The 22931-nt window shown below is 37.0% G+C and overlaps 5 protein-coding genes across 7 annotated transcripts; 3 read left to right on the top strand and 2 right to left on the bottom strand.

Annotated features, from left to right (window-relative positions):
- On the top strand, nucleotides 870-18051 carry LOC109725636. 2 transcript variants are annotated; one of them, XM_020254880.1, is made up of 2 exons: nucleotides 870-1413; nucleotides 18022-18051. In XM_020254880.1, exon 1 carries the CDS (start codon nucleotides 990-992, stop codon nucleotides 1380-1382), a length of 393 nt encoding a protein of 130 aa, XP_020110469.1. In that variant the 5' UTR covers nucleotides 870-989; the 3' UTR covers nucleotides 1383-1413; nucleotides 18022-18051. The 2 variants fall into 2 exon arrangements, with proteins under 2 accessions (XP_020110469.1, XP_020110470.1); XM_020254881.1 differs by lacking the exon at nucleotides 18022-18051 and adding an exon at nucleotides 1623-1638 and having other exon boundaries at nucleotides 870-1411.
- On the bottom strand, nucleotides 2541-8600 carry LOC109725632 (peptidyl-prolyl cis-trans isomerase FKBP53). The gene is made up of 12 exons (XM_020254876.1): nucleotides 8430-8600; nucleotides 8267-8340; nucleotides 7904-8133; nucleotides 6967-7121; nucleotides 5569-5881; nucleotides 4841-5185; nucleotides 4159-4296; nucleotides 3815-4043; nucleotides 3586-3670; nucleotides 3473-3514; nucleotides 3114-3162; nucleotides 2541-3019 (listed from the first exon to the last, which is right to left on the bottom strand). The coding sequence occupies exons 1-12, from the start codon at nucleotides 8440-8442 to the stop codon at nucleotides 2926-2928; spliced, it is 1767 nt and encodes a 588-aa protein (XP_020110465.1). The 5' UTR covers nucleotides 8443-8600; the 3' UTR covers nucleotides 2541-2925.
- Nucleotides 9895-14342, top strand: LOC109725633 (mediator of RNA polymerase II transcription subunit 20a). Of its 2 annotated transcripts, XM_020254877.1 has the most exons (4): nucleotides 9895-10070; nucleotides 10214-10538; nucleotides 13164-13253; nucleotides 13862-14342. In XM_020254877.1, exons 1-4 carry the CDS (start codon nucleotides 9967-9969, stop codon nucleotides 14084-14086), a joined length of 744 nt encoding a protein of 247 aa, XP_020110466.1. In that variant the 5' UTR covers nucleotides 9895-9966; the 3' UTR covers nucleotides 14087-14342. The 2 variants fall into 2 exon arrangements, with proteins under 2 accessions (XP_020110466.1, XP_020110467.1); XM_020254878.1 differs by lacking the exon at nucleotides 9895-10070 and having other exon boundaries at nucleotides 10081-10538.
- Nucleotides 14968-15856, top strand: LOC109725635 (classical arabinogalactan protein 9-like). Its single transcript, XM_020254879.1, has one exon. It carries the CDS (start codon nucleotides 15036-15038, stop codon nucleotides 15468-15470), a length of 435 nt encoding a protein of 144 aa, XP_020110468.1. The 5' UTR covers nucleotides 14968-15035; the 3' UTR covers nucleotides 15471-15856.
- Nucleotides 17037-21658, bottom strand: LOC109725590 (probable glucan endo-1,3-beta-glucosidase BG4). Its single transcript, XM_020254830.1, has 2 exons — nucleotides 21592-21658; nucleotides 17037-17986 (listed from the first exon to the last, which is right to left on the bottom strand). Exons 1-2 carry the CDS (start codon nucleotides 21656-21658, stop codon nucleotides 17037-17039), a joined length of 1017 nt encoding a protein of 338 aa, XP_020110419.1.

Below are 22931 nucleotides of genomic sequence, written 5' to 3'. Positions count from 1 at the left end.
AGGAAGTAAGGTTATTTGGTCACTTTGCTTCCTTCATTAACGTCTTATCCTTCATAAAATATTTTTAAAATTTTATGAAGGTAAAATATAGATTTTTAAAAGTTAAAAAATAAAAATAAAAAAAATATTTTAAAGAAGGATTTCTATAATTTAGCCTTAATTCTTTTTCCGCATATTTAATCAAGAGGCTCTGTTCTGTTTTAGGCAACCACTAGTAGTACTTTTTTTCACTCAAAAGCAAGGGATTTGAGCGCCGCGTTAATTAACACACAAAAGAGATTATACCCTAATCTTTATGGATGTCCGATCTTGATAACAACTATTAGACTAGCTCTATTTTAGGAAAAATTCTAGAATGCAATGGGTATATTAGTGACATGGCGTAACAAACCAATCAAATTAAATTTTTTAAGAATATATGTCCCATCATGATTGTAAAAAGGTATTTTTATTGTACTTTTATTTGAAAAGAAGATATGTGATTGGCTTGGTGTAAGTGTGACAGTGTAGAATTCCTCCTATTTTAGTGATATTTGGTCAATCAGGGCTTAGCCTATCCCTGGGTAGACTACTTTAATGCCATAACTTAACTAGTATTTTGACCCTTTTATTTTAACCTAAATTCTCAAAAATATGCATTGCATAGGTTCGAACCCCAGACCTCTGATTACCTCCTCCTACAGTACAGGATACTAAACATCAAATCCAACCACACACACATTAGAGATTCATGAGCCATGGACATGAGCATGGATTGGCTCTAGGATAACCCTATCCTCCTTACCACCTCACATAGCCTTCCACGTTGGATCCACGTGCTGACGTGGCATCATCTCATACTCTATCTCCCTCCAAAATCCTCTCTCCCTCTCTCTCTCTCTCGCTCTCTCGAGTCTCCACCACCCAATATCTCTCCCTCCCATCTCTCTACTTCACATTCCCCTCGCCCACTCCCCATCTCTCCACTCTCATCCACCACCAACCCCTCAATGGCCTCGGCATCGGCTCCGGCGATCGCGTCCATCACCGCCGCCCCGCGGAGAGCCCTCGCCGGCTCCGCGGCCTTCTTCAACCCAACGAAGCTCTCCACAGAGGCCGGAGGTTCGTACCCCCGTTATTGCTGCTTCTGCCGCCGGCGCCGCAGCCTTGCGGTGAGCGCATCATCGCCGCCGTCCGGAGAGGACCGGGCGGTCGCGGGGATGACGGCGCTGGCGCTGGCGGCGGCGCTGGTGATCCCGGAGGTGGCGGAGGCCGCGCAGCCCGGGTTGTCGCCGTCGCTCAAGAACTTCCTGCTGAGCATCGTCTCCGGCGGGGTCGTGCTCGGCGCGCTCGTCGGCGCCGTCATCGGCGTCGCCAACTTTGATCCCGTCAAGAGGGTCTGAAGACACCTCTTCCTCTCTTCATATATATATAATCAAGATGATATTTATGTTGTTTGTTGTACTTCAATTTGATTTCAATCTTATCTAGTAATTGAATCATATAATACTAGTGATAATAATAATAATAATAATACATGTTAACTGTTTTATCTACTTTGTAATGAAGCTCCATTAATGCGCAAATGTGATATCATTTCTATGTGAGGGCTCTAGGTAACATATCAATATATGTATGTAAATATATATATATTTAATATAATTGCAAGTACTANATATATTTTATATAATTGCAAGTACTACCTCTGTAATTCGATTGTTAAAAACATTATATCTCTGATATCTGAATGACGCTCTCAATTACTCGTTGACTAAACCATTTTGCAGTTTTAAAATAATTTTCAATTAAAGTTAACATGAAAATTATTTTTTTTTGCGATTGTTTGTTTAGTAAAAAGTTAATTATTTTGGGAGTAAAATTCTTCCAGTTTGTGTGTTTATTTTTCAAAAATCTTCCCACTAGCACACAAAAAGATTAAAAAAAAAAATTACGCCAGTTATTTTTAATTTTGTTTTCATAATTAATTTCACTACCAGATAGGATGAAATCAATTATACCGTTAAAAACTAAAATAAAAATTAAGCTGTAACCGAAGTTATTTTACGGTCGACATTCAAGACCGATAGTCGCTTCATCCCTCTCCACTTTCAGCAAAACAAATTAGCATAAATTTAAGAAATATTTGACCACATTTTTAAGGACTAAAAGTGCGATTTAAAAGTAATACTACAAATAGATTTAAAAGTAACTCAAATATTTGCACGCACTGAAAACCTTGATCTTCTAGTACCAAATGTTTAATAAATTTTTGAAGCCAGAATCTAACATAATTAATGTGATTTACAATAATAATAACAATATACTTTAAAAACTTAATATCTAAACATAAGTAGTTCCATAAATTCACAGAAGGATAAAAAAAATTTTGTTTAATTCATAAGAGATCAATCTCAAAATTTATAATTTTTTAATATGAAGACCTTTCGATCAGATTTTAGTTTTGATGCTTTTATTACCAGGTTTTAAGTACAAGCTCATGTAGAGTTTGAACGCTAACACAGAACTAGTTGAAGGTTCAAATTATCAGTTACAGATATAGAAACTCAAAATGCCCATAATTCATTTCTTCCGGATCTTCAATATTTCTGAATATTGCAACAAAAATTTCAGATTTAAGATTTCGAGTGCAGGCGCTATCGAATTAGCGCCAAAAAACAAAACAAAAAAAAAGATCAAAATGAATTCCAGATCTATATCATAACATTTTCAAGGCAGAGAATAGCAGAGACACAGTTGATCAAAGGAAATATTGGGGCAACAGCAAAGAATAACAGCAACACAAAAACTCAGTTCTACTCTATCACTTTCTCCACAACAACCGAAAATTTGGGAAAGTTACCTCATTATCAGATAATACTTCTCGTGCCGTCGACAAAACTTCGGAATCGCACTATATGCATACGGGAGAAAAGATCTTCGCGACATTTACTTTGACCGAATTTGCTTCACGTCGACAAGCTCAACGTCGAACACCAGCCATGAGTTTTTGGGTATCTTCCCGATATTCCTGTCCCCGTAACTGCAAAAAATAAAACAGAACATCTTATTATTATATTGTGAAAGGAAGCAACCATCAAAGGAAAAAAAAAAATAGTAGATGATTGTACACAAACCCCATGGCTGGTGGGATGGTGAGTCTTCTTTTGTCCCCTACACGCATCCCTAGAAATTACAAATACACAACAATATGTCAGATCTCTCGAGAAAAATTGCGAGCTAAAGCTTTAGTTTGGCTTGATTTCCATCGCATCTTTTGTTTTTTATCATTTTAGATCCTGAAGTTTGGCCGGCATAATGACAATTAAGTCTTCCACTAGCAAAGCAGAAGAATTGTTACGAAAAAAACCTTCAAAAACTAAGTTAAAATTGGAACTCATGGACGTAATTGAAATTGGTTTCGAACTTCAGTTACTACTTACTACATTTGTAATTTATCCTAATTATAATATCTAAAGTGTAAGCTGGAAAGTACCATTGATACCAACATCCCATCCCTTGATGACATGCCCAATACCTGTAACAAACAGGAAGCAGTTAAAATAATGTGGATTGATCAGAACAGCATTGGAATATTTAAGACATTACCTAGGCGGAACTGGAATGGCCGATGGCCAGTATTAGAGTCAAAAATCTTTCCATTCTGTAACTTGCCAACATAATAGACAGAAACCTTGGGGGTGAAGAGGCAAAAAGTTTCATGAGTCAGTACAATTTCATATGATAGAAAATAAAGGAAAATTCAAATATATTACAAGAAAGAACAAACAGTAATCATCAATTAACTTAGTGAACTGAGAAAAAGACGAGAAGCTACCTTATTCCCTGGAGAAGCTCTTTTGCCATCAGGTTTGCCCATAGATAGCTCCTCAATGATCAGGCCATTACTGAAGGTTCTTGCTTTCAGTGGCTGCTTCTTCTCTTCTGCCTCGACTTGATTTGCTGGTTCCTGGGTATTGCTCAAATCTTTGTCGTGATTTTTGCTCTTCGTCGTCTTCTTCTTTTTGGACTCTTGTGGAGTACCATTTGTGGAAGAATCAGTAACCCTGTGCAAAGAAAAGGACATTTGTGTTACACAAATACAAACAAATAACTACGAGATATTAGCAGCGTATAACATTTCATTTCAATGCAAGAATAAGATTTTTTTCTTTTTTTAACCTATTAGTTTTCTCCCCATTGGCAAGCTGGTTTCTCTCGTCTGCAGTCTCGGCCGGTGAACCACCTTGCTCTTGAGAAATGTCCTCCTTAACAAGTTTTCTCTTTTTCTTCTTTGATTTCTGACTGCTCTTCTCATCTCTGCAAGATGAATCCAGATATCAAAAAAATTATTACAAAAAAATGAGAGTTGAAATCAAAGCCATTAGCTTCACAATACATAAGAAAATGATATTTTCTGGCACATATGCCCCTCAAAATGCAAGTATTTATATGTATATTACTTAAAAGTGCCTATCTGTGGCATACACTTGAAAATATATTGAATTTGCACAAATGTACTCAAACATGCAACATTTATAGGTGTTTTCTTGACCAAATTTAAACCAATGGTAGGTTAACTAATGCCATTGAAATGACAAAACATAACAAATTTTTGCAACAATAACCCTTCAGGGTAAAAGAAACCTGGCATAAGTAGTATGGTGTCAAAACCCATGGCAACATCTAATGGAAAGATAAAACAGAAGGGCATTTACACATATATGGGCTACTTATAAGAGTGTAGGGGCAACAGATTAACTTCAGTGGAGTATACCGACAAATATGTATGTTTTGAGGGCTACGTGTGCAAAAACACCATGATAAAATAAACAAAATTATCTCAAAAAAAAAAGATCAGTACTTGTTATAAGGCAACTTCTCAGCTTCAGCAAAATTATCCTCATTAATGGGATCAGTATTTCCAGCTTCCTTTGCATCTCCTTTAGCTTCTGTATCTGTCCCCTCTGCTAAAGATTCAGACCCTGTCTCAGAAGCCTTTCCCTTCTCAGTCTTCTCTTTCTTCTTTTTAATTGATTTGACACCATTGGCAGAAACAACCTTCTCACCTCCAACAGCAATATCCTCCTTACCATCCATATTAGAACCAGTTTCCAGTGGTCTCCTATCCTTAATTTTCTTTTTCTTTTTCCCAGTATTTTCAGCATCTACTAAAGGTGTATTAGAATCACTTGGCAGTAATTTATCCCTGCATAGGAAACTATCGTTAGTACATGTAACTATAAATAATGCATAGAAAGCCATTCACAAGTCAGATAATAAAGAATATATATGCACATACCCCTGCAAAATTTTATAACTGTTTATATATGCTGCAAAATCTGAATTTTGATATATACCTTTCAAGAATTTTTGATTTCTTACACTTAAACCATTGCACTTTCAATTTAAAAGATTTCTCTAATACAAATCCAACTGCTCTCCATTAGTTGAACGGCACCCCAGCTAAAAAAAGAGTACTTTTGCAAGAAAGTCCACTTCAGTGGGAATATAAACTGAAATCCAAATTACACAAAGGTTTAAATTTCCAGGATGTATATGTAAAAGACAATAATATAACATAAAGAATACCTTTCAGATTCAGAATCCTGACTGATGGCATCAATTTTCCTTTTTCTATCCTCGTCATCTGTCTTCTCACTTAATTCTTTAACAGTTCCCACATTTCTGCCAGTGTTCATCTTTGATGCAGAAAATGATAGAGGAAAGCCATCTTCATCCTCGCTTTCCACTGCTGCAGGGGCAGCAGGCTTGACAACACGTTGCCGTTGAGAATCATCATCACCATCCTCAGTATCACTTACTTGATGCTTCTTCCTCAAGCGCCGATGAGTTCCATTCCCATTGGATGGTTTACCATCTTCTACAATCTCCTCAATAACAACTATAACATAGATACACAGCAATCTTAAGACACTGATAAAAATTGAAACCTTACACACCAAATAGAAGGTATAATTTTGTAAGTTGACCCCTCAAACCAACCATCATTTTGAAATAAGTCTCCTCACTTCCCGTAAAAGTTTTTGATTTTAGCTAATCCCTCAGTCGTATGCCAACAGTTGTTGGCTCCACCTCTTAAGCTAGCGATATCATGGATATGATTAAAAGCAAACAGGTAACAGCTAGCGAATTATTAAATTTATATAATGTGTTACATACCAACACATGATGTAAAAATATGTATCTGAATAAATAGACAATAAATACATGCTCAATGTTCTAAGATTTGGTTGCTTGCAAGTGGCCAGAAGATTGTACAAGCATATTCAAAAGACGCCACGAACATTTTGACAATAGGTAATCCATTACGACTAAGTCAATGAACAAGAAGAAAACGGAATAGACAAAACTTATTTAGCTTGTGCTTAGTGCAATAACTTAACAACAATCATCTCTTCATTTCAAGGTAGTGGAACAAAACACATGCGTTATCGAATTATGAATCATCAAAGTAAAAGCTAGAGGTATGCACAGGAGATTGATAATGCTTAGGTAATCCTTTATGATGCATGAACAAAAGATGATTTACATTGACTTACCACCACAAAGCATTATAGCATAAGCAGTCAAACATCAAATACATATATGCGGATGCATATGATATACATCGATCACATTTTGAGAACACTGGAACAGGATCACCTAGTTATAGAACCCTACCCTCTAAACTTGTTGCAAAACCACATTTCTATTTTTACCAAAAAATCAAAGTAATCAGCAAGTAACACAATCAAAACGCTACCTCGTGCAAATTAAGTACTCTGTGGTTTAGTTGCTTGATGGAAAAGTGAGACTTCTGACAAATTTGATTGGTTTCAAAGAAGCTTATGGCTTCAAAGATGATACTAATGATCAATGAAGTTCATTAACCAATGGAACAACTAGAGAAAATAGGTAATAACAATAGCTCTCAGTCACAGTTTCAAAATTAAGACAGTTTTCTTTTACATGAGAAACAAATATTACCTCCACTTTTCCGAGGAGCAGAAGCAGGGCACATTTCGATATCATCACCATCATCAATAAAGTCTGACTCATACTCATCGTCTTCACTGCCATCCACATCAAAGCTTATTGAATCATCGCTATCAGTCTCAGCAATATCTTCCCCATAAGAATCTCTTACACAAAGTCAAGGAGAAATTCCAATGTTAAAAGGAAAAGAAAATAGGAAAACTTTGTACATTCTCTGTGAGGTGGAAGCCCAATTCCACCTTATCTACCCACAATTAAGAGTTCAAGTTCATCGGGATACTAGGATGAATGATTCAAAACCTAGTTTGACCAAACAAACTCCAATCTGTTATCTGTCACTAATTTTAATTTGTAGTCTTAGCAAGACGTGATCCTAGGCCGACCGACATATTGAAACCTTACCCATCCATAGCTATGACAACAAAACGTGAATGAGGAGTTTGGGTTCTAAGTGTAGATCCTCTCAAGTTTCTACCATCACATAAAATATATGATTTATTCAAGATTGGACTGTCATTTTAAAGTATAAAGGATCCACGATGGACCTACTTTAAGAGTGACAAAACCTGACATTTTAACGCACTAAGTTTGCCGTTCTGGTTTAAACCTACTACTAATGGCTGGTAAACTTGAACATTCTGACAATCACATCGCTCACTAAGGCTATCAAATTTAATCGATTAACAATAATAACCTTTCTTACATACATAATTCTATAACCAGCATAGTCGATTAAGAAAAGAAAAGAACAATAACATCAATTCTCAAACTTGAACGTGACATCAAAATTTTACAAACAACACTACAAGGCACTTAATGAAATCAGGTAATACCTATATAAGGTTTCTAAAGTTTCTCCTAGGAACAATTTAAAATGCTTTGCATGGCTTGTACCAGATAAAAACAAATAAGCATATTAGAAGGATACTCATCATCTCCATCATTGATTCGACCAGAACCAGTATAGTAACCTGAGAGATGAACGCTTCTTTGACCGATGACAGAGAAAACAACCTCATCCTCCTCTTCAAACTCCAGTTCCAAATGGCACGTCTCCGACGAATCGGGAATCAAGCTACATATCAAAATGGGGCTATTATTACCAACATTGCACTGCACCACACTTCTCGTTGTCCCCTTTCCACTACCCAACGTAGCCTACAAAGAAACATTTCAAATTCTATCCATTACTGAACAAACAAGCGCAAATCACGATCAACAACAAGCATCAAGTAAACACTAAGAACCATAATTTAAGCTCAAGATCCACAAGAATTGGATTGAAATGGACCTGGCAAACGCGGAGCCTCCCACGGGTGTCGTCGTAGCGGTGAGTGTAGGGTTTCCCGGGTCTCACCTCGATTCCTAGAGAGAGAAAGCGATAGTAAGAAGATGATAACGTGTTGGAAACATCAAAAACGCCGAAAGAACAGTCGATTGGGAGATTTTCTGACCCCAAAAAGCCATGGCGATGGAGATGAGATCGAAAGATCTCGAGGTTGATTGGGGAGAAAGAATTGGAGCGGAGATTTAGAGCACAAACCCTAGGGCGAGGGTTTAGATGTATAAAACCCTAAAATGGCGAGAGCGGCGACGAGGATGGGAGCGAAAAATGGTTTTCGAGAAGGGGTATTAAAATGAGAGGATTTTCAGTGTGGACTTGGTGCACCACGTCATCCATAGACCACTTAAATCATATTGAAACATAATATTTTTACCCAAATAGGCCGTTTTTATTCAAGCTTTATATTATGCCGAAAATGTTAATATTATTTTATATTTGAAATAACAAATTTGCTACTAGTTTATTATATTACTTGGATTATAAGATTATTAAGAATTTATATAATCTCATTAATATACTACTAATTATTCTCATCATGCATAAGAAAGAGAATACATCCTAATTCATATTGTTAAATTTAGTTTAGATTTGTAGTTACCTATATTAAAGTTAAATCCTAATTTAATTGGGATTATATATAATTTAGATTTAATTTGGCATATATGGATTATAAGTAGAAGTGTAATTTTAATTAAATTAGCATTAGACTCTAATTAAGAGACATGTACTATATATACATGCTACGGCTAAATTAATGAGGCAGCGACCAAATTAAGAGTCATTCTAATTAATTAAGTGAGCATCAAAGAAGAGTGGTCTGTACGGGGGAGAGGAGCCCACTTATTTGGAGTTCCTTGTACGGATGCGGATCTCGGCGTTTTGGATCTAATTAAGTTTTGGTTTTTTTAAGAGATTTTTTTTGTATTCCGTCTTTCGACATTAATAAAATCTTATATTCCTGCTAAGTTGAAAATTTTATAACTATCCAATTTGAATTGATTGATAAAATTTAATTATTTTCAATCGAAAATATTAAGAATAATTAATATACATTATAAATTGCAACCAAACAGGCTCTAAGAAGTCAAGTGTTTAACTAACTCCAATAGTAATTTGGTAAGTAGAGATTAAATTTATGACCTTTTGGATCAGAGTATCAACTAAATGTACAAAACGGTGGCCATATAAAAATGCAAGAACTAAATTGTTTAATACATCATTTTAATAAAACTTGAATAAACTAAACCAACTCGAAAAAACATAAAAATTGCGATCTTGTTTTTTAATAATTTTTCCTTCGAAATAGTTGCAAACACACTAAATTGCTACGATTTAAATAAGCGAACAACTAGAGATTATTCTATTACTCATAAAATTTATTAATACACAAATAAATACAATAAGAATTGATTCATGCACATAATACTAACACCACAAAAAATGCCATGGACTGGATCCTCGGATTTTAATTAATTTATCCATGTAATGGGAGCTAGATTCGTGGACACAATCAAGTGTATGGTGGACCAGGTCCTCGAAATTTTTCTCGCTACAGAGGCTTGGGCTTAAAATCACTTCGCGGCCCAATACCCAACCCTTGGGCCCTAGTCCAGGCCCACCAATATTCCGCTCCCAAAACCTCGCCTATGCACTGCGCCATCGTTCTCGAATCCCTCCATTCACCTTCTCTCTCTCTCTCTCTCTCTCTCTCTCTCTCTCTCTCTCTCTCTCTCTTCATGACGGTGAAATGGTAAGCTTTCTCTCTCCTCTCTCTTTCCATAGCCATGCCCGTGAGGTGTTCGACGTTATGCCTCTACGGCACCCCCCCAAACCATGGCCATGCTCATGAGGTGTTCGACGAAATGCTGCGTGTGTGTATGTGTGCGTGTGTAGGCTGATGCACTGGCAGCCGAACCCGGGGGCGACGCTGAACAGCCAGATCCTGGCGGAGGCGTGCGCGTGCGCGGAGGGGCTCGGCGGGGCCAAGGACGGGCGGTGGCGCACGGCCATGACGTTCTACCGCCCCATGCCGCGCGACTCCTCCGCGCCCCCCGCCGACGTCCCCCGCGACTTCCTCGGCCTCGCCCTCCACGACCGCCCCGACACCTACTTCTTCATCCTCCGCGCGCACCGCCTCGTCCTCCACGCCGACGCCTCCATCCAAGCCATCATGGAGAAGCTCCAGTCCTACAAGGCCCGCGTCGTCTTCAACTTCGAGGTTTGGATCCCCCTTTCCTTCTTTTTTATGTTTCTTTTGGGGGTTTTTGATAGGTTTGGTGGTGTTGGAGGGGTAATCGCCTCAAAATCTGTTCTTGATCCTATTGGGCTTTAACTTGTGCTTCTTTATGCTCTCTTTGGTGCGAAATTGCGATAGAAATCGAATTGATTCCAGTAGTATAAGGACCATGGCGTGTTCAATTTCGCGGTGGGGTTTCCCCTTCTTTTGGAGAATTTTTTTGGTACATTTTTCAGATTTAGTTTGAGGTTGTTTGATTAAGGTTGGTTTTTGGTGGGGATTTTTTATGGGTTTGGTGGTGTTAGAGGGGAAAGCTTTTCAAAATCGTGCTTGTTGGTTGGCTTACAATTTGATTCAGAAGGGTTTTGATAAATTTGAGCTTCATTTAGTGTTTCTTAAGGTGAATAGGTGATTGATGAGGGCTTGGATAATTTCGGCTTCTCAAATAAGTGTGTACTTTAGGGGGTTTTAGGGTTTTGGTGATATGAGAGGATTAATGCGTTTCAAAATATGTGCTTGTAAGTGGTTTGTAATGCGATTCAGAAGAGCTTGGATAATTTTGAGCTTTTAGTGCTTCTTTAGTAAGTGCCTATTCTTTGGGGATTTTGGTGATATTGGATGATTAATGCGTCTCAAAATATGTGCTTGTATGTGGTTTGTAATGTGATTCAGAAGAGCTTGGATAATTTTGAGCTTTTAGTGCTTCTTTAGTAAGTGCCTTTTCTTTGGGAGTTTTAGGGCTTGTATGTGGTTTGTAATGTGATTCAGAGGAGGGTGGTACATTACGGGTAAAACTTCGGCAATAGGAAAGAAGAAGATGAAGTAGTGACTCAGAAGAAAAGGAGGGGTAAAAGTAGAAGCCGATCTTGTCACGAGGAAGAAGCGACAACGATCAAGTTAAAGAAGAAGATGATCTCGGCGCAAGAAAGAAACATCGATGATCTCATCGGGAAGTAGAATACCAAGGATGAAGAGTCAGAGTGAAATTTTCTATTCATCAAGATATATCTCTTAAGGCTTTAAGAACCATATATTTATAGTGTTGAGAGTCCTCCTATAATAAATTATTGTCCTTTCGTTTTCAACACAACACGGTCACTCAAGACGAAGCAATTTTGAAAATTCCAAAGGTCTTTTTTGGGATAGTTTCTTTGTTTATCGGAGAAAAAGGTTTGGGTTTGTCAAATCAACTAAAACTAAAAGAGTTAAGTCCGAATTAAACACGAACCTACTAAATAAAAGAAAATTGTATTCGAAAATAAAATAAGGTTTATTTGCTGCATCAATCCACCATTTATTGAACAGCTCTCCTGGGAGAAACCTGCCAAAAAGTCCTATTTGTATGGTCTTTTTCCTTTATACGAATGGCCGAAATTCTAAGGTCTGCTTGTTATATTATTTCTCTACTAGAAAATACGAGCTTCTTGTAAGACTACCCGAACTCCCAATTTTATCTTCTTTAATGAGGTTTTAGACAAGTGCTGATGTAAAGACTCATTTTGCAGCCTGAGGAAGAATGGGGATAGAAAGATGAAGCCTAGGTGGGTTTTAGAAAGAACATCAGTTGATCTAATGTTATCTCAGACTTCTTTTGGATGCTGTCTATCATCAGACTAACCTTAATGTCGAATGTCAATGGTGTTTCAATGTGCTTTACGGAAGTTATGAGCTTGTAGATTGGGAACTACAGGAGTTTATTTTGCTTCTCACTTTGTTTAGTAATTTACTTGTCCATCCTGTGGAATTGATCCTAATAGTTGAGTCAATTTTCATGAAGATCAAGAAACACAGCGGGTCTTTGCTGCGTAAAATAGTTTGGATACCAGCTTTCCTTTCGACGGCCAACATTTAATCCATAGAAATCATTAATAAGGTAAAAGTAAACGTGATGAGAAAGTATAAGATAGATTAATCTTGTTAATGATTGAGTTTGAATTTTGAGGTTCTTGGCTAATTGAGCCATGTAGGTGTGGCTTCAGTTAAGGGCCCGTTTGGTTTGGAGTAGGTGAAAGGGTGAAACTCAAGTTCCATTACTTCCGGTGTTTCTTTGGTATAAGTCAGAAAAATAATGTAACTCAAGTTATGTTAAACCTCCACTTTATCTACTCTTAACTTCCATCTCTAGAGTGCCAAACTCAAGTTCCACAACACTCAACCTTCTCTAAAAAATTAATTAAATATTAAAACCTAAACTCTACTTTGCAATGGGTTAGAATTACCTCTTTACAATGGGTTAGGATTACCTTTAAATAATAATGGAGAATTTAATAATTTAATATGTTGGATTTTGTGGGGATAAGTTTACCACTATATTTAGGAGATAATTGGATTTATTTACTTACATCAAAACAAATAATAAAACTCAAAAAACTACTTACATTAGTATCAAGTTAAACCAAAACAAACAAAAGAAGTGCTTAAATTTAATTTTCAGGATGTATGAGTTACATCAAAACAAATAACGGGAAAATAACTATACTTTAGGGAAACTTCAACACCACTACAGTTGAGTTACGTTGGATTTAGAGATTTGCCAATCCAAACATCCCCTAAAGGAAACCCATGTCCTGCACTAGGACTTATTTTTCTCTCCTTTTTTATTTTCAGGGATTTCAGTACAAACTTGGCGATTTTCGGCTGAGGGTGGGAAAGTGTGTTCCTTCCATGGCTGAGACCTTGAGGGGGATCATGATGGAGGTATGTAGTTTCAAACTCGAACATCCGATTTGATCACGAAGTTCTTATTGCTTAATTTAGTCTTTGTTTTCTGTTTCAATTGACTGCTGATGAAGAAACATAATTTGCTTTTCTTCATTAGGCGCAAACCAAGTGTCCTCCTTGCATTTGAATTTAGCAATTATGCTGTCTTTGTGCTTCACAAGGTCTATGATGTAATTTTTCCTGTGTGCCTAGTTGCTAGGCTAATGGAGTATATATGCTTTTTAAACGATGAAATGAAATATAATAAATCACTCAGGCCCATGTTTAGAGCGTGGCCCATGTTTAGAGCTTCTAACTATAGCCAATTTGAAATTTTACATGTCCATAGGGTTTTGGACCAAGGTACACATGGTTTCCATTTTTGCCTTTACAACAGTATCTTGGAGCTTGAGGTCTCCCCTTTGCGGCAATTGTAATTAAAGCAAGTTTCCTTATGTTTCAAATGAGATGCAACTTCTATATGGCGCTCTCGGACGAATCCTAATACAATTTAAGCATGACAAAAGCAAAAGAAAACTTCTTCTCCTCTACATTAGTAATCCGTTATCAAGTTTCCGAATCCAATTTTATTCTCATTTCTGTAGGTAGAATACCTGCCTTTATCTTCGATAGAAAAATCCCGGCAAATATTGGAAGAATTCTTCGACATATGGCAGGAGGCACTAGCGAAGAAATCATTGCCTGGGCATTTCATCCACATCGAATCGAATTTCGCTGATTACGGACTTCAAGACCATTACACTTCGCAGCATACGGCGGTTCAGTACGCGACCTGCATGGCCCAACTGATGGCTGCTGTGAGAAGCTAGTAAAAGCCCTAAAACAGGTGGTTATAATATTGTGCAGTTCAACTTTTTTTTGCCTGTTAATTATTCCACTGTTTGTGGAAGTGATTCTTCACTCTATGCTGTGTATTGCATACTGTTTGTGCTAAGGGTTGGTAGTCATTTTTGGAACTTTAATTTTGGTTTCCCTTCTTATTTCTTTTGCATTCCTTTGACTTATAAAGGCTATAAATTGCAAGAGGAAAACCCTAACCGACGCTCGGAATTATTGTTTGCATCTGATGTATTCTGAAAACTCATGCATTTGAGTATCATTTACCCTCCATTAATGTACACACACACACACACATACACATATATATATATATATATAGAGAGAGAGAGGTACTAGGCTGGAATACTATTAGTAGCAAAAAGTAATTTTTTGCTATCAAGTTTTAATTACTGGAATGAAAAAAATTATATGTTAGAATGATAATAGTTTTCAGAGTTGAGTAGTTTCTACCTAGGCTATAAATTATATCTAATAATATAAAATGATGAAAGGAATTGAAATCCAAAGGCTAAAAACTCGATGTAAAAAAGATCTTTTGCTATCCATAGTATTCCTAGTCCAAACTATATAATATATATATATATTTATAAAAAGTATTAAATAAATTAAGTAAAATTTTAAAGTCGTGTAGAATGAAAAATGCTCTACAGTTCGCTGCAAGTCCTATAATATTTTTACCGCAAAATAAAAAAAAATCCGGTAATGTCGGGGAATAAAATTGATGTCCAGAAGAGGCGTGAACCAGTTCGCAGGCGGTAACTTTATCAATACGGTTTGTGTGCTCATCTCCTCTGACTTCTCCCTCTCCACACCAATATTTACCTAGTCCTCTCCTCTCCAATAACCTTCTCTCTCTCTCTCTCTCTCTCTCTTCTTTATGTGGTTCCGCGCTTCCGAAGGAGGCCCCGCCCCCGGACGATGGCCGGAAACCCTAACCCTAATCCCACCACCCTTCCCCCTTCCTCGAACCCCCGACCCCTAACCCTAACCCTAATCCTCACCCTCACCCTCGCCCTCGCCGCCGCCGACCCCCTATCCCCTTCCCCTTCCCCTTCCCCCTCCCCTTTCTTTCCCCCTCGTACTCCCCCAAAGCAAACCAATTCCGCGCCCTCCGGCCTCCCCGCCTCGCCCCTCCGCCTCCCACCACCCCACCATCCCCGCGTCCCCGCCGCGCTGCTGCCGCCCGGGAGGGACCTCAATTTCGGGCAGAAGATGGGGTTGCTCTTCGCCGGAGTCGCCGCGGTGATGCAGCTCGTGTTCGGGGGCTTCCTAGCTGTAAAAAGATGGCAATTGGGGAAGCTGGAGAGGGGATATAGGCGAAAGGAGGCGTCTTCCGCTGCTCCTTTGACCTAATTCGCCGCTTCAAGATCCGGGTTTTCCCCCCCAAATGGCCAATTTTTTCGGTTCCACGGGCGGAAGAAGCCGGTGATTCTTTCTAATTCTCGGCAGGGAGAAACGGGATGGTTCTTTTAGCTGCGCACACCGTCTTCAGGTTCGTCTCCGTCGCACTATGTATGAAATGGGCATATGTTGAGTGTTGTTACTTTGCTTTGTCTTTGTTTTATTCTGTAAAGCTCAATCTTTTTACTGTACAATCATCTGGTATGCGTATTCAATGAATCCTCACCTTTGTAGCTTGCAAATGGATAGAAACTGATCCTTCAATTGTGGTCTTCGCTTGCCACTTTTGGTTTAAATTGACATTTGTTGTCGTATTAATATTGATGGACTTCATTTCACGGCGTTAATGAGTGAGACTAATCTTGGATCTTTGTATAAGCGATTAAAACGAATAGTGGCATGAGAATGCTAGTTAAGTAGGCCGTGCCTTTCCATCTTATGATCCTGGTTTAAGGTACGCAAAGTTTTGTGATTTAATTAAATCTTAAAACTTTCTTCTTTTCTTTTTTCTTCCGTAAACGAATTGTTTTCCAGAGGGAAGTTACTATTGAGGAGTGAGAAGTGAATGACACATCTCAGTGTAGTATTTAAAAGATGTTTTAGTTTAGGAGGTTATAATCATTGTTTATAGGAGGACTAAACACCTCAGAGATTTGGTACCAAGCTGAGAACTATCTAAGTAGATTATCAATGGAGAAGATAAGGCACAGGGTGGGGAAATGTTAGCATATTTGAATTTAAATGCCATTGTTGAGGATAAAGCTAAAAGCAATTTCAATCTACAGCTCCACACAAGGAGACGGTGTTTGGAGCGTCGGCATTACAATGCCATTATTGATATTGGAAACTTAGATTTAAGAACTTAAGACATTATGGAATATACTTTTGCTCATTTTCATTCATTTCTTCCTTCCTCTCTCCCAACTTTTTCCTTCTCTGACTCACTCAAAATGTTCTCTCTCCCTTGGGACTTTAGTACAAAATCAATAAATTGTTTTTAAAATCCAAATGTATTTAGAGAAGAATTTGAGCTTAAATACTTCTAAAAGTAAAAAGGCCTTAATACTTTTGCTTTAGTTCTTGCAACTGATGATTCAAATTAATATATATGAACTTGAAACCAAATTTCATGATATTTAAAAGTCATTTTCTAGTTCATCAAGAGGCTAGAAAATGAATATATAGAATCGAATAATTTTCTTAAAATGTAGAAATATAGGATAGCATTCTTAAATTCAATATTAGACTTGTAAATCATATTTTAAAGAAAAAACACAAAATTTAGTTTCCATGAAGTTCAAATACCTAGATAATGTTTAATGGTTTCGATGCCCAAAAATGAAGTAATATGCCTTTTCATATTCTAGAAGCATTCTAGCTGAACTTGTCGCAAAATTAATATGATATGTAAACCTTTTTATTTCATCATTCCAATCATCTTACATCAATGTATCAGATGAAACCTTATTCTGTTCCTAGAGGATAAATGAGGTTAAGCTCTAAAAATCAAGTTACAAATCAAAATATATTGTAGACGGGTTGTCCGCTTGGATAGAACAATCCGAAGTTCTGCTCCACTCCTGCAGGCTTTTGGTCTTCATTGAACATTTCATATATGAATCCAACGGTACTAATGTTTGGTCTTTTGGGGGTCCCACTACTTGCAATATGGTTCATAAAGTTCTTGTTATACGTCTTTGCAAGCTCAATTGTTGTAAAGTTCCCATTGCCCGCTGATGGCCAGCCAGTCTCCGACACCACAACCTCTATACTAGCTCCTCCTATCTTCTCCAAAGCAGCATAAAAAGCATCAACCATGGCGTCGAAAAGATTATAGTAATCCAAGTTCCCATCTCTTACGACCGGACTTGTTGCTGTGAACAGTGCATATTCGAGAGAGATGTGTTCTGGATCTGCGGCGTAAGCAAAGTAAGGGTGAACATTGACCATTATCACATGTTGCGGGTTCTCTGGTGGCAGATTGTTCAAGAACGACACAATGGCTGTCATGTCATCAACTACACTAGGAGAGAATGTGCCCTGAGATGGTGGACTTGACATGCTAAGGACACCAGTGTAGACTGACGTCGTCACCCTAATAGCTACTAGTTTCACAGAGTTCAATGAGTTGCGAAGGTTCGCCATCGCTGGAGCTACGTACTTTCCCAAGTTGCTCCCTATGACCTCGTTGCCAACCACGACATACTGGATTCCTGAATCATTGTAAGGCGAAATATTTGTACTCACCCACTTGTCTGCCGCTGTTTGGTTAGCTGCGATGTTGGGTATGTCTTCGTTTCTGACACCGACGGCGACTTTGAGGTCTTGCAACTGGAGGGCGTTTTGGACCTCAGGGTTAGGGCTGTAAATTCTGATTTTTTCTATGAAATACTTCTTGTAGAGGGCCACAACATCAGGAGGAGATGGAAGATTATCACCTGTCATTCCGTAACAAATACCTATGCTGTCTACAAGGTACTTATGTTAGTTTGAGTAATATATGTATATATATATATATATATATATATATATAGAGAGAGAGAGAGAGAGAGAGAGAGAGAGAGAGAGTTGAGCTGGAATACTATCAATAGCAAATGGGCTCCGTTTCGATGATGGAATCTCCAAATCGACGATCAGCATCGTTGAACATAATCTATATCATTTGAAGCATTTAGAAATCAAATTTCATATTTTTTTGATGTTGTTCACTTGTCAATCAAGTGGACATAAAAATAAATGGCTGAAAATGAAAATTCTTTAAAAAGTGATGATAGGAGTCTTGTAATCAAGATCAAAAGTATAGATCTTGTTCTAAATAATTTAAAGAATTTTCTAACGAAAATTTAATTTATTTAGATATCTTTACGCAATTAAACAAGAAAACGTCTTATATCAACTATTAAAATTACAAATTTTGAAATCCTTTGATGATTAAGCTAATGATGTCGAAAAGATTTGAAATTTGGTTTCTAGATACTTTAAGTGGTATAGATCATGTTCAACAGTACTGATCGTCGATTTGGAGGCTCCATTAAAAACAAATGCGTGGCAACGGAGCCCGTTTGCTATCGATAGCATTTCAGCTCAACTCTCTCTCTCTCTCTCTCTCTCTCTCTATATATATATATATATAGAGTCCGGCTGGGGTACTATCGATAGCACCAAGGATTTGGTGCTATTGAGTTTTCCACCGTTAGATTTAACCCTCTGACTATTTCTACCCGTTAGATTATACTATTCAACCAACCACTCACTCAACCCTAGGGGGCCCACATCATCCTAACCACTCATTTCTCAATCCAAGGGCTAAAAAATCAATAACACCAATAGCTTTGTGCTATTGATAGTATCCAGCCTAGTTCTATATATATATATATATATAGAATTATGCTACTATACTATCAATAGTACCAACCCCTTGATACTATTGAGTTTTCGACCGTTGGATGAAAGGATGTGCGGTTAGGATGATAGTGGTCCCCGGTTAAATTGATAGTGGTCCCCTAGGGTTGAGTTGGTGGTTGGTTTAATAGTATAATCTAACGGGTGGAAATGATCAAAGGGTAGATCTAACGGTAGAAAACTCAATAGTACCAAGGACTTGGTACTATCGATAGTATAGTAACCGGATTCATATATATATATATATATATATATATATATATGAATCCGGTTACTATACTATCGATAGTACCAAGTCCTTGGTACTATTGAGTTTTCTACCGTTAGATCTACCCTTTGATCATTTCCACCCGTTAGATTATACTATTAAACCAACCACCAACTCAACCCTAGGGGACCACTATCAATTTAACCGGGGACCACTATCATCCTAACCGCACATCCTTTCATCCAACGGTCGAAAACTCAATAGTATCAAGGGGTTGGTACTATTGATAGTATAGTAGCATAATTCTATATATATATATATATATAGAACTAGGCTGGATACTATCAATAGCACAAAGCTATTGGTGTTATTGATTTTTTAGCCCTTGGATTGAGAAATGAGTGGTTAGGATGATGTGGGCCCCCTAGGGTTGAGTGAGTGGTTGGTTGAATAGTATAATCTAACGGGTAGAAATAGTCAGAGGGTTAAATCTAACGGTGGAAAACTCAATAGCACCAAATCCTTGGTGCTATCGATAGTACCCCAGCCGGACTCTATATATATATATATANATTTCCCAAGTGGTCACAGAACCTATAACTTATGAGCAATACATTAGAATTTCACCATTGAGTCATTTAGTTGATTCTAAATATTTCCGCAACACCTCTAACAAAAAAAGCAAATCAACGAGGTGAAGTGACATTTACTGGTATTAGAAATTAATAACCATTTGATACGAACAATTGTTATGTTGTTCATTATTTTGGTCAATTTTAGGATTGAATGTACATGTAAACTGCAACTTTACCTGTATGACTTGCATGGATGAGTGTGTAGATGTTTTTGTAGTTATATCATAGTTTAGAATTATACAATTTGGCTAGCCTTTAAACTGAATATCTTGGATACATTTGTATCCTCTAATGATATTGAAGTGCCTTGTCACTAACACAGATGAAATGATTACAGCTTCAATAGAACAGTAGGTTGAATAATTTACACAGATGGCATTGGCTTGGACTACTTGCTTTGGCCTTCTTACACTGATTTTCGCTCAACAAGTTCATGCAAGTAAGATTTCAAGAAATTTTCAAATATTTTATCCAAAATTAAAGAGTTAATTGCACCGTTGGTTCCCAATTTTTTTCCAGCTTTTATTTCGGCCTCGAATCGTTTCTTATTAAAATCAGGTCCTAACATTTATTATTTGTTTCAATTAAGTCCTGGCCGTTAAAACTGTCATTAACTCGAACGAAAATTATCACATTACCACCGACCATTATTTGCCACATCAATACAACACACGGCAATTTCCATTGGAGTTAACAACATTTTTAGCACTAGGGACTTAATTGGGACAAATAATGGAAATCAGATTTACTGTGCGACCGAAAGAGTGCAAAGCACTATCCTAAGGCAAATGCACTCTTATTTGTGTACCTATGACATTATTTTGGATATATATATATATATATATATATATATATATATAGGGTCCATGGCTACTATACTATTATGAGTATTGGTCGCTCTCGTACTCATAAGTTGTTTTCGATGATGGAGCTTTCGAATCGACAATCCATTCCGTTAAATGTTATTTAGAGTATTTGAAACTTCTAGAAAATAAATTTTGTAAATTTTTGAAATCATAATAAAGTCCATTAAGTGGGCATAAAATGAACGGTCAAAATCGAACGACGTCCTAAAAAAGGATGATCGGATCCTTCAATTCAAGATCGGAGTTATTGATCTTTATCTATGTAGTGAATAGAATTTTCTATCAAAAATTCAACAAATTCCGATTCTTTTACACTATTAAACTAGCAAGTACCCCATACCGGCCGTTAAAAATTGTCAAATTTGTGACCTCTTGATCGTAAGGTAAATGTGTCGAAAAATTATAAAATTTGATTTCTAGAAATTTTAAATGCTGTAAATAACATTTAACGGTATGGATTGTCGATTCGGAAGCTCTATCATCGAAAACAACTTATGAGTACGAGGGCGATCGTACTCATAATAGTATAGTAGCCGGACCCTATATATATATATATATATATATATATATATATATCCAAAATAATGTCATAGGTACACAAATAAGAGTGCATTTGCCTTAGGATAGTGCTTTGCACTCTTTCGGTCGCACAGTAAATCTGATTTCCATTATTTGTCCCAATTAAGTCCCTAGTGCTAAAAATGTTGTTAACTCCAATGGAAATTGCCGTGTGTTGTATTGATGTGGCAAATAATGGTCGGTGGTAATGTGATAATTTTCGTTCGAGTTAATGACAGTTTTAACGGCCAGGACTTAATTGAAACAAATAATAAATGTTAGGACCTGATTTTAATAAGAAACGATTCGAGGCCGAAATAAAAGCTGGAAAAAAATTGGGAACCAACGGTGCAATTAACTCTTTAATTTTGGATAAAATATTTGAAAATTTCTTGAAATCTTACTTGCATGAACTTGTTGAGCGAAAATCAGTGTAAGAAGGCCAAAGCAAGTAGTCCAAGCCAATGCCATCTGTGTAAATTATTCAACCTACTGTTCTATTGAAGCTGTAATCATTTCATCTGTGTTAGTGACAAGGCACTTCAATATCATTAGAGGATACAAATGTATCCAAGATATTCAGTTTAAAGGCTAGCCAAATTGTATAATTCTAAACTATGATATAACTACAAAAACATCTACACACTCATCCATGCAAGTCATACAGGTAAAGTTGCAGTTTACATGTACATTCAATCCTAAAATTGACCAAAATAATGAACAACATAACAATTGTTCGTATCAAATGGTTATTAATTTCTAATACCAGTAAATGTCACTTCACCTCGTTGATTTGCTTTTTTTGTTAGAGGTGTTGCGGAAATATTTAGAATCAACTAAATGACTCAATGGTGAAATTCTAATGTATTGCTCATAAGTTATAGGTTCTGTGACCACTTGGGAAATGCATGAATAGCAGATTCGCTATACCACTCTTATTTATAGAGAGGGTGTGCGTAGCAGATTCACCGTATCTATATTATTTACTCAGAGGGCATGAATAGTAGATACACCGTAGCTGCATGAATAGCGGATTCACCATATCTCTTTTTATTCTCTCAGAGGGCATGTATGTGATCTGGATGCATGAATCTCCTTGTCGAGCAAATTCCCATGGGGGGCAAGTAGTAATTGTTTGTGGGGAGCATGGAGAGATCTCAACATTTGCATAATAAATACGGCCTTTAAATCATTCTTACAAACAGAAAACTATTCTGGAAGGTCAGAGCTGTTAAAGGTTTGTAGAAGCTAAAATTCAAACATCCATATTGTGGTTATAAAAGAAAATCCTCATACACAATTTTTTCACTGTACCAAATGTTCGGACATCCATTCAGGCTCAAAAAGATGTTTGCAACTACATAACAAATGATCTTCTAATCATCTTCATTGGAATATGATAAATCGCCTTGTAGGGCGAATGTCCTATTTTAAATAGTTTGAACTATTATAATCTCAACATATCTAAAAATCAAATTTCTACTTTGTACTCCCAAAAGAAAATCTTCAGGCACACAAGCTATATTACTGGATGAGTTTTTCCGCCATCTAAATAAGTTCGCAATATAAGGCTTTGGGGTTCAAAATTGAAAGCATGAAGTTTGATCAATATGGAAAGATGTTCTACTGATTTTACCTTGAAAGCATCAAGATCACATATGAAACATTTCTCCCAAGAAAGTCTATACATGAACCAAGCTGAGAAATTCTTATATATATAAATGAGGGGTCAAATTGTTCTAGA

The sequence above is a fragment of the Ananas comosus genome, linkage group 20 (genome assembly GCF_001540865.1).
Source record: "Ananas comosus cultivar F153 linkage group 20, ASM154086v1, whole genome shotgun sequence".
In the NCBI taxonomy this organism is placed as follows: Eukaryota; Viridiplantae; Streptophyta; class Magnoliopsida; order Poales; family Bromeliaceae; genus Ananas; species Ananas comosus.
This window is presented reverse-complemented; position numbering and strand designations above follow the sequence as displayed.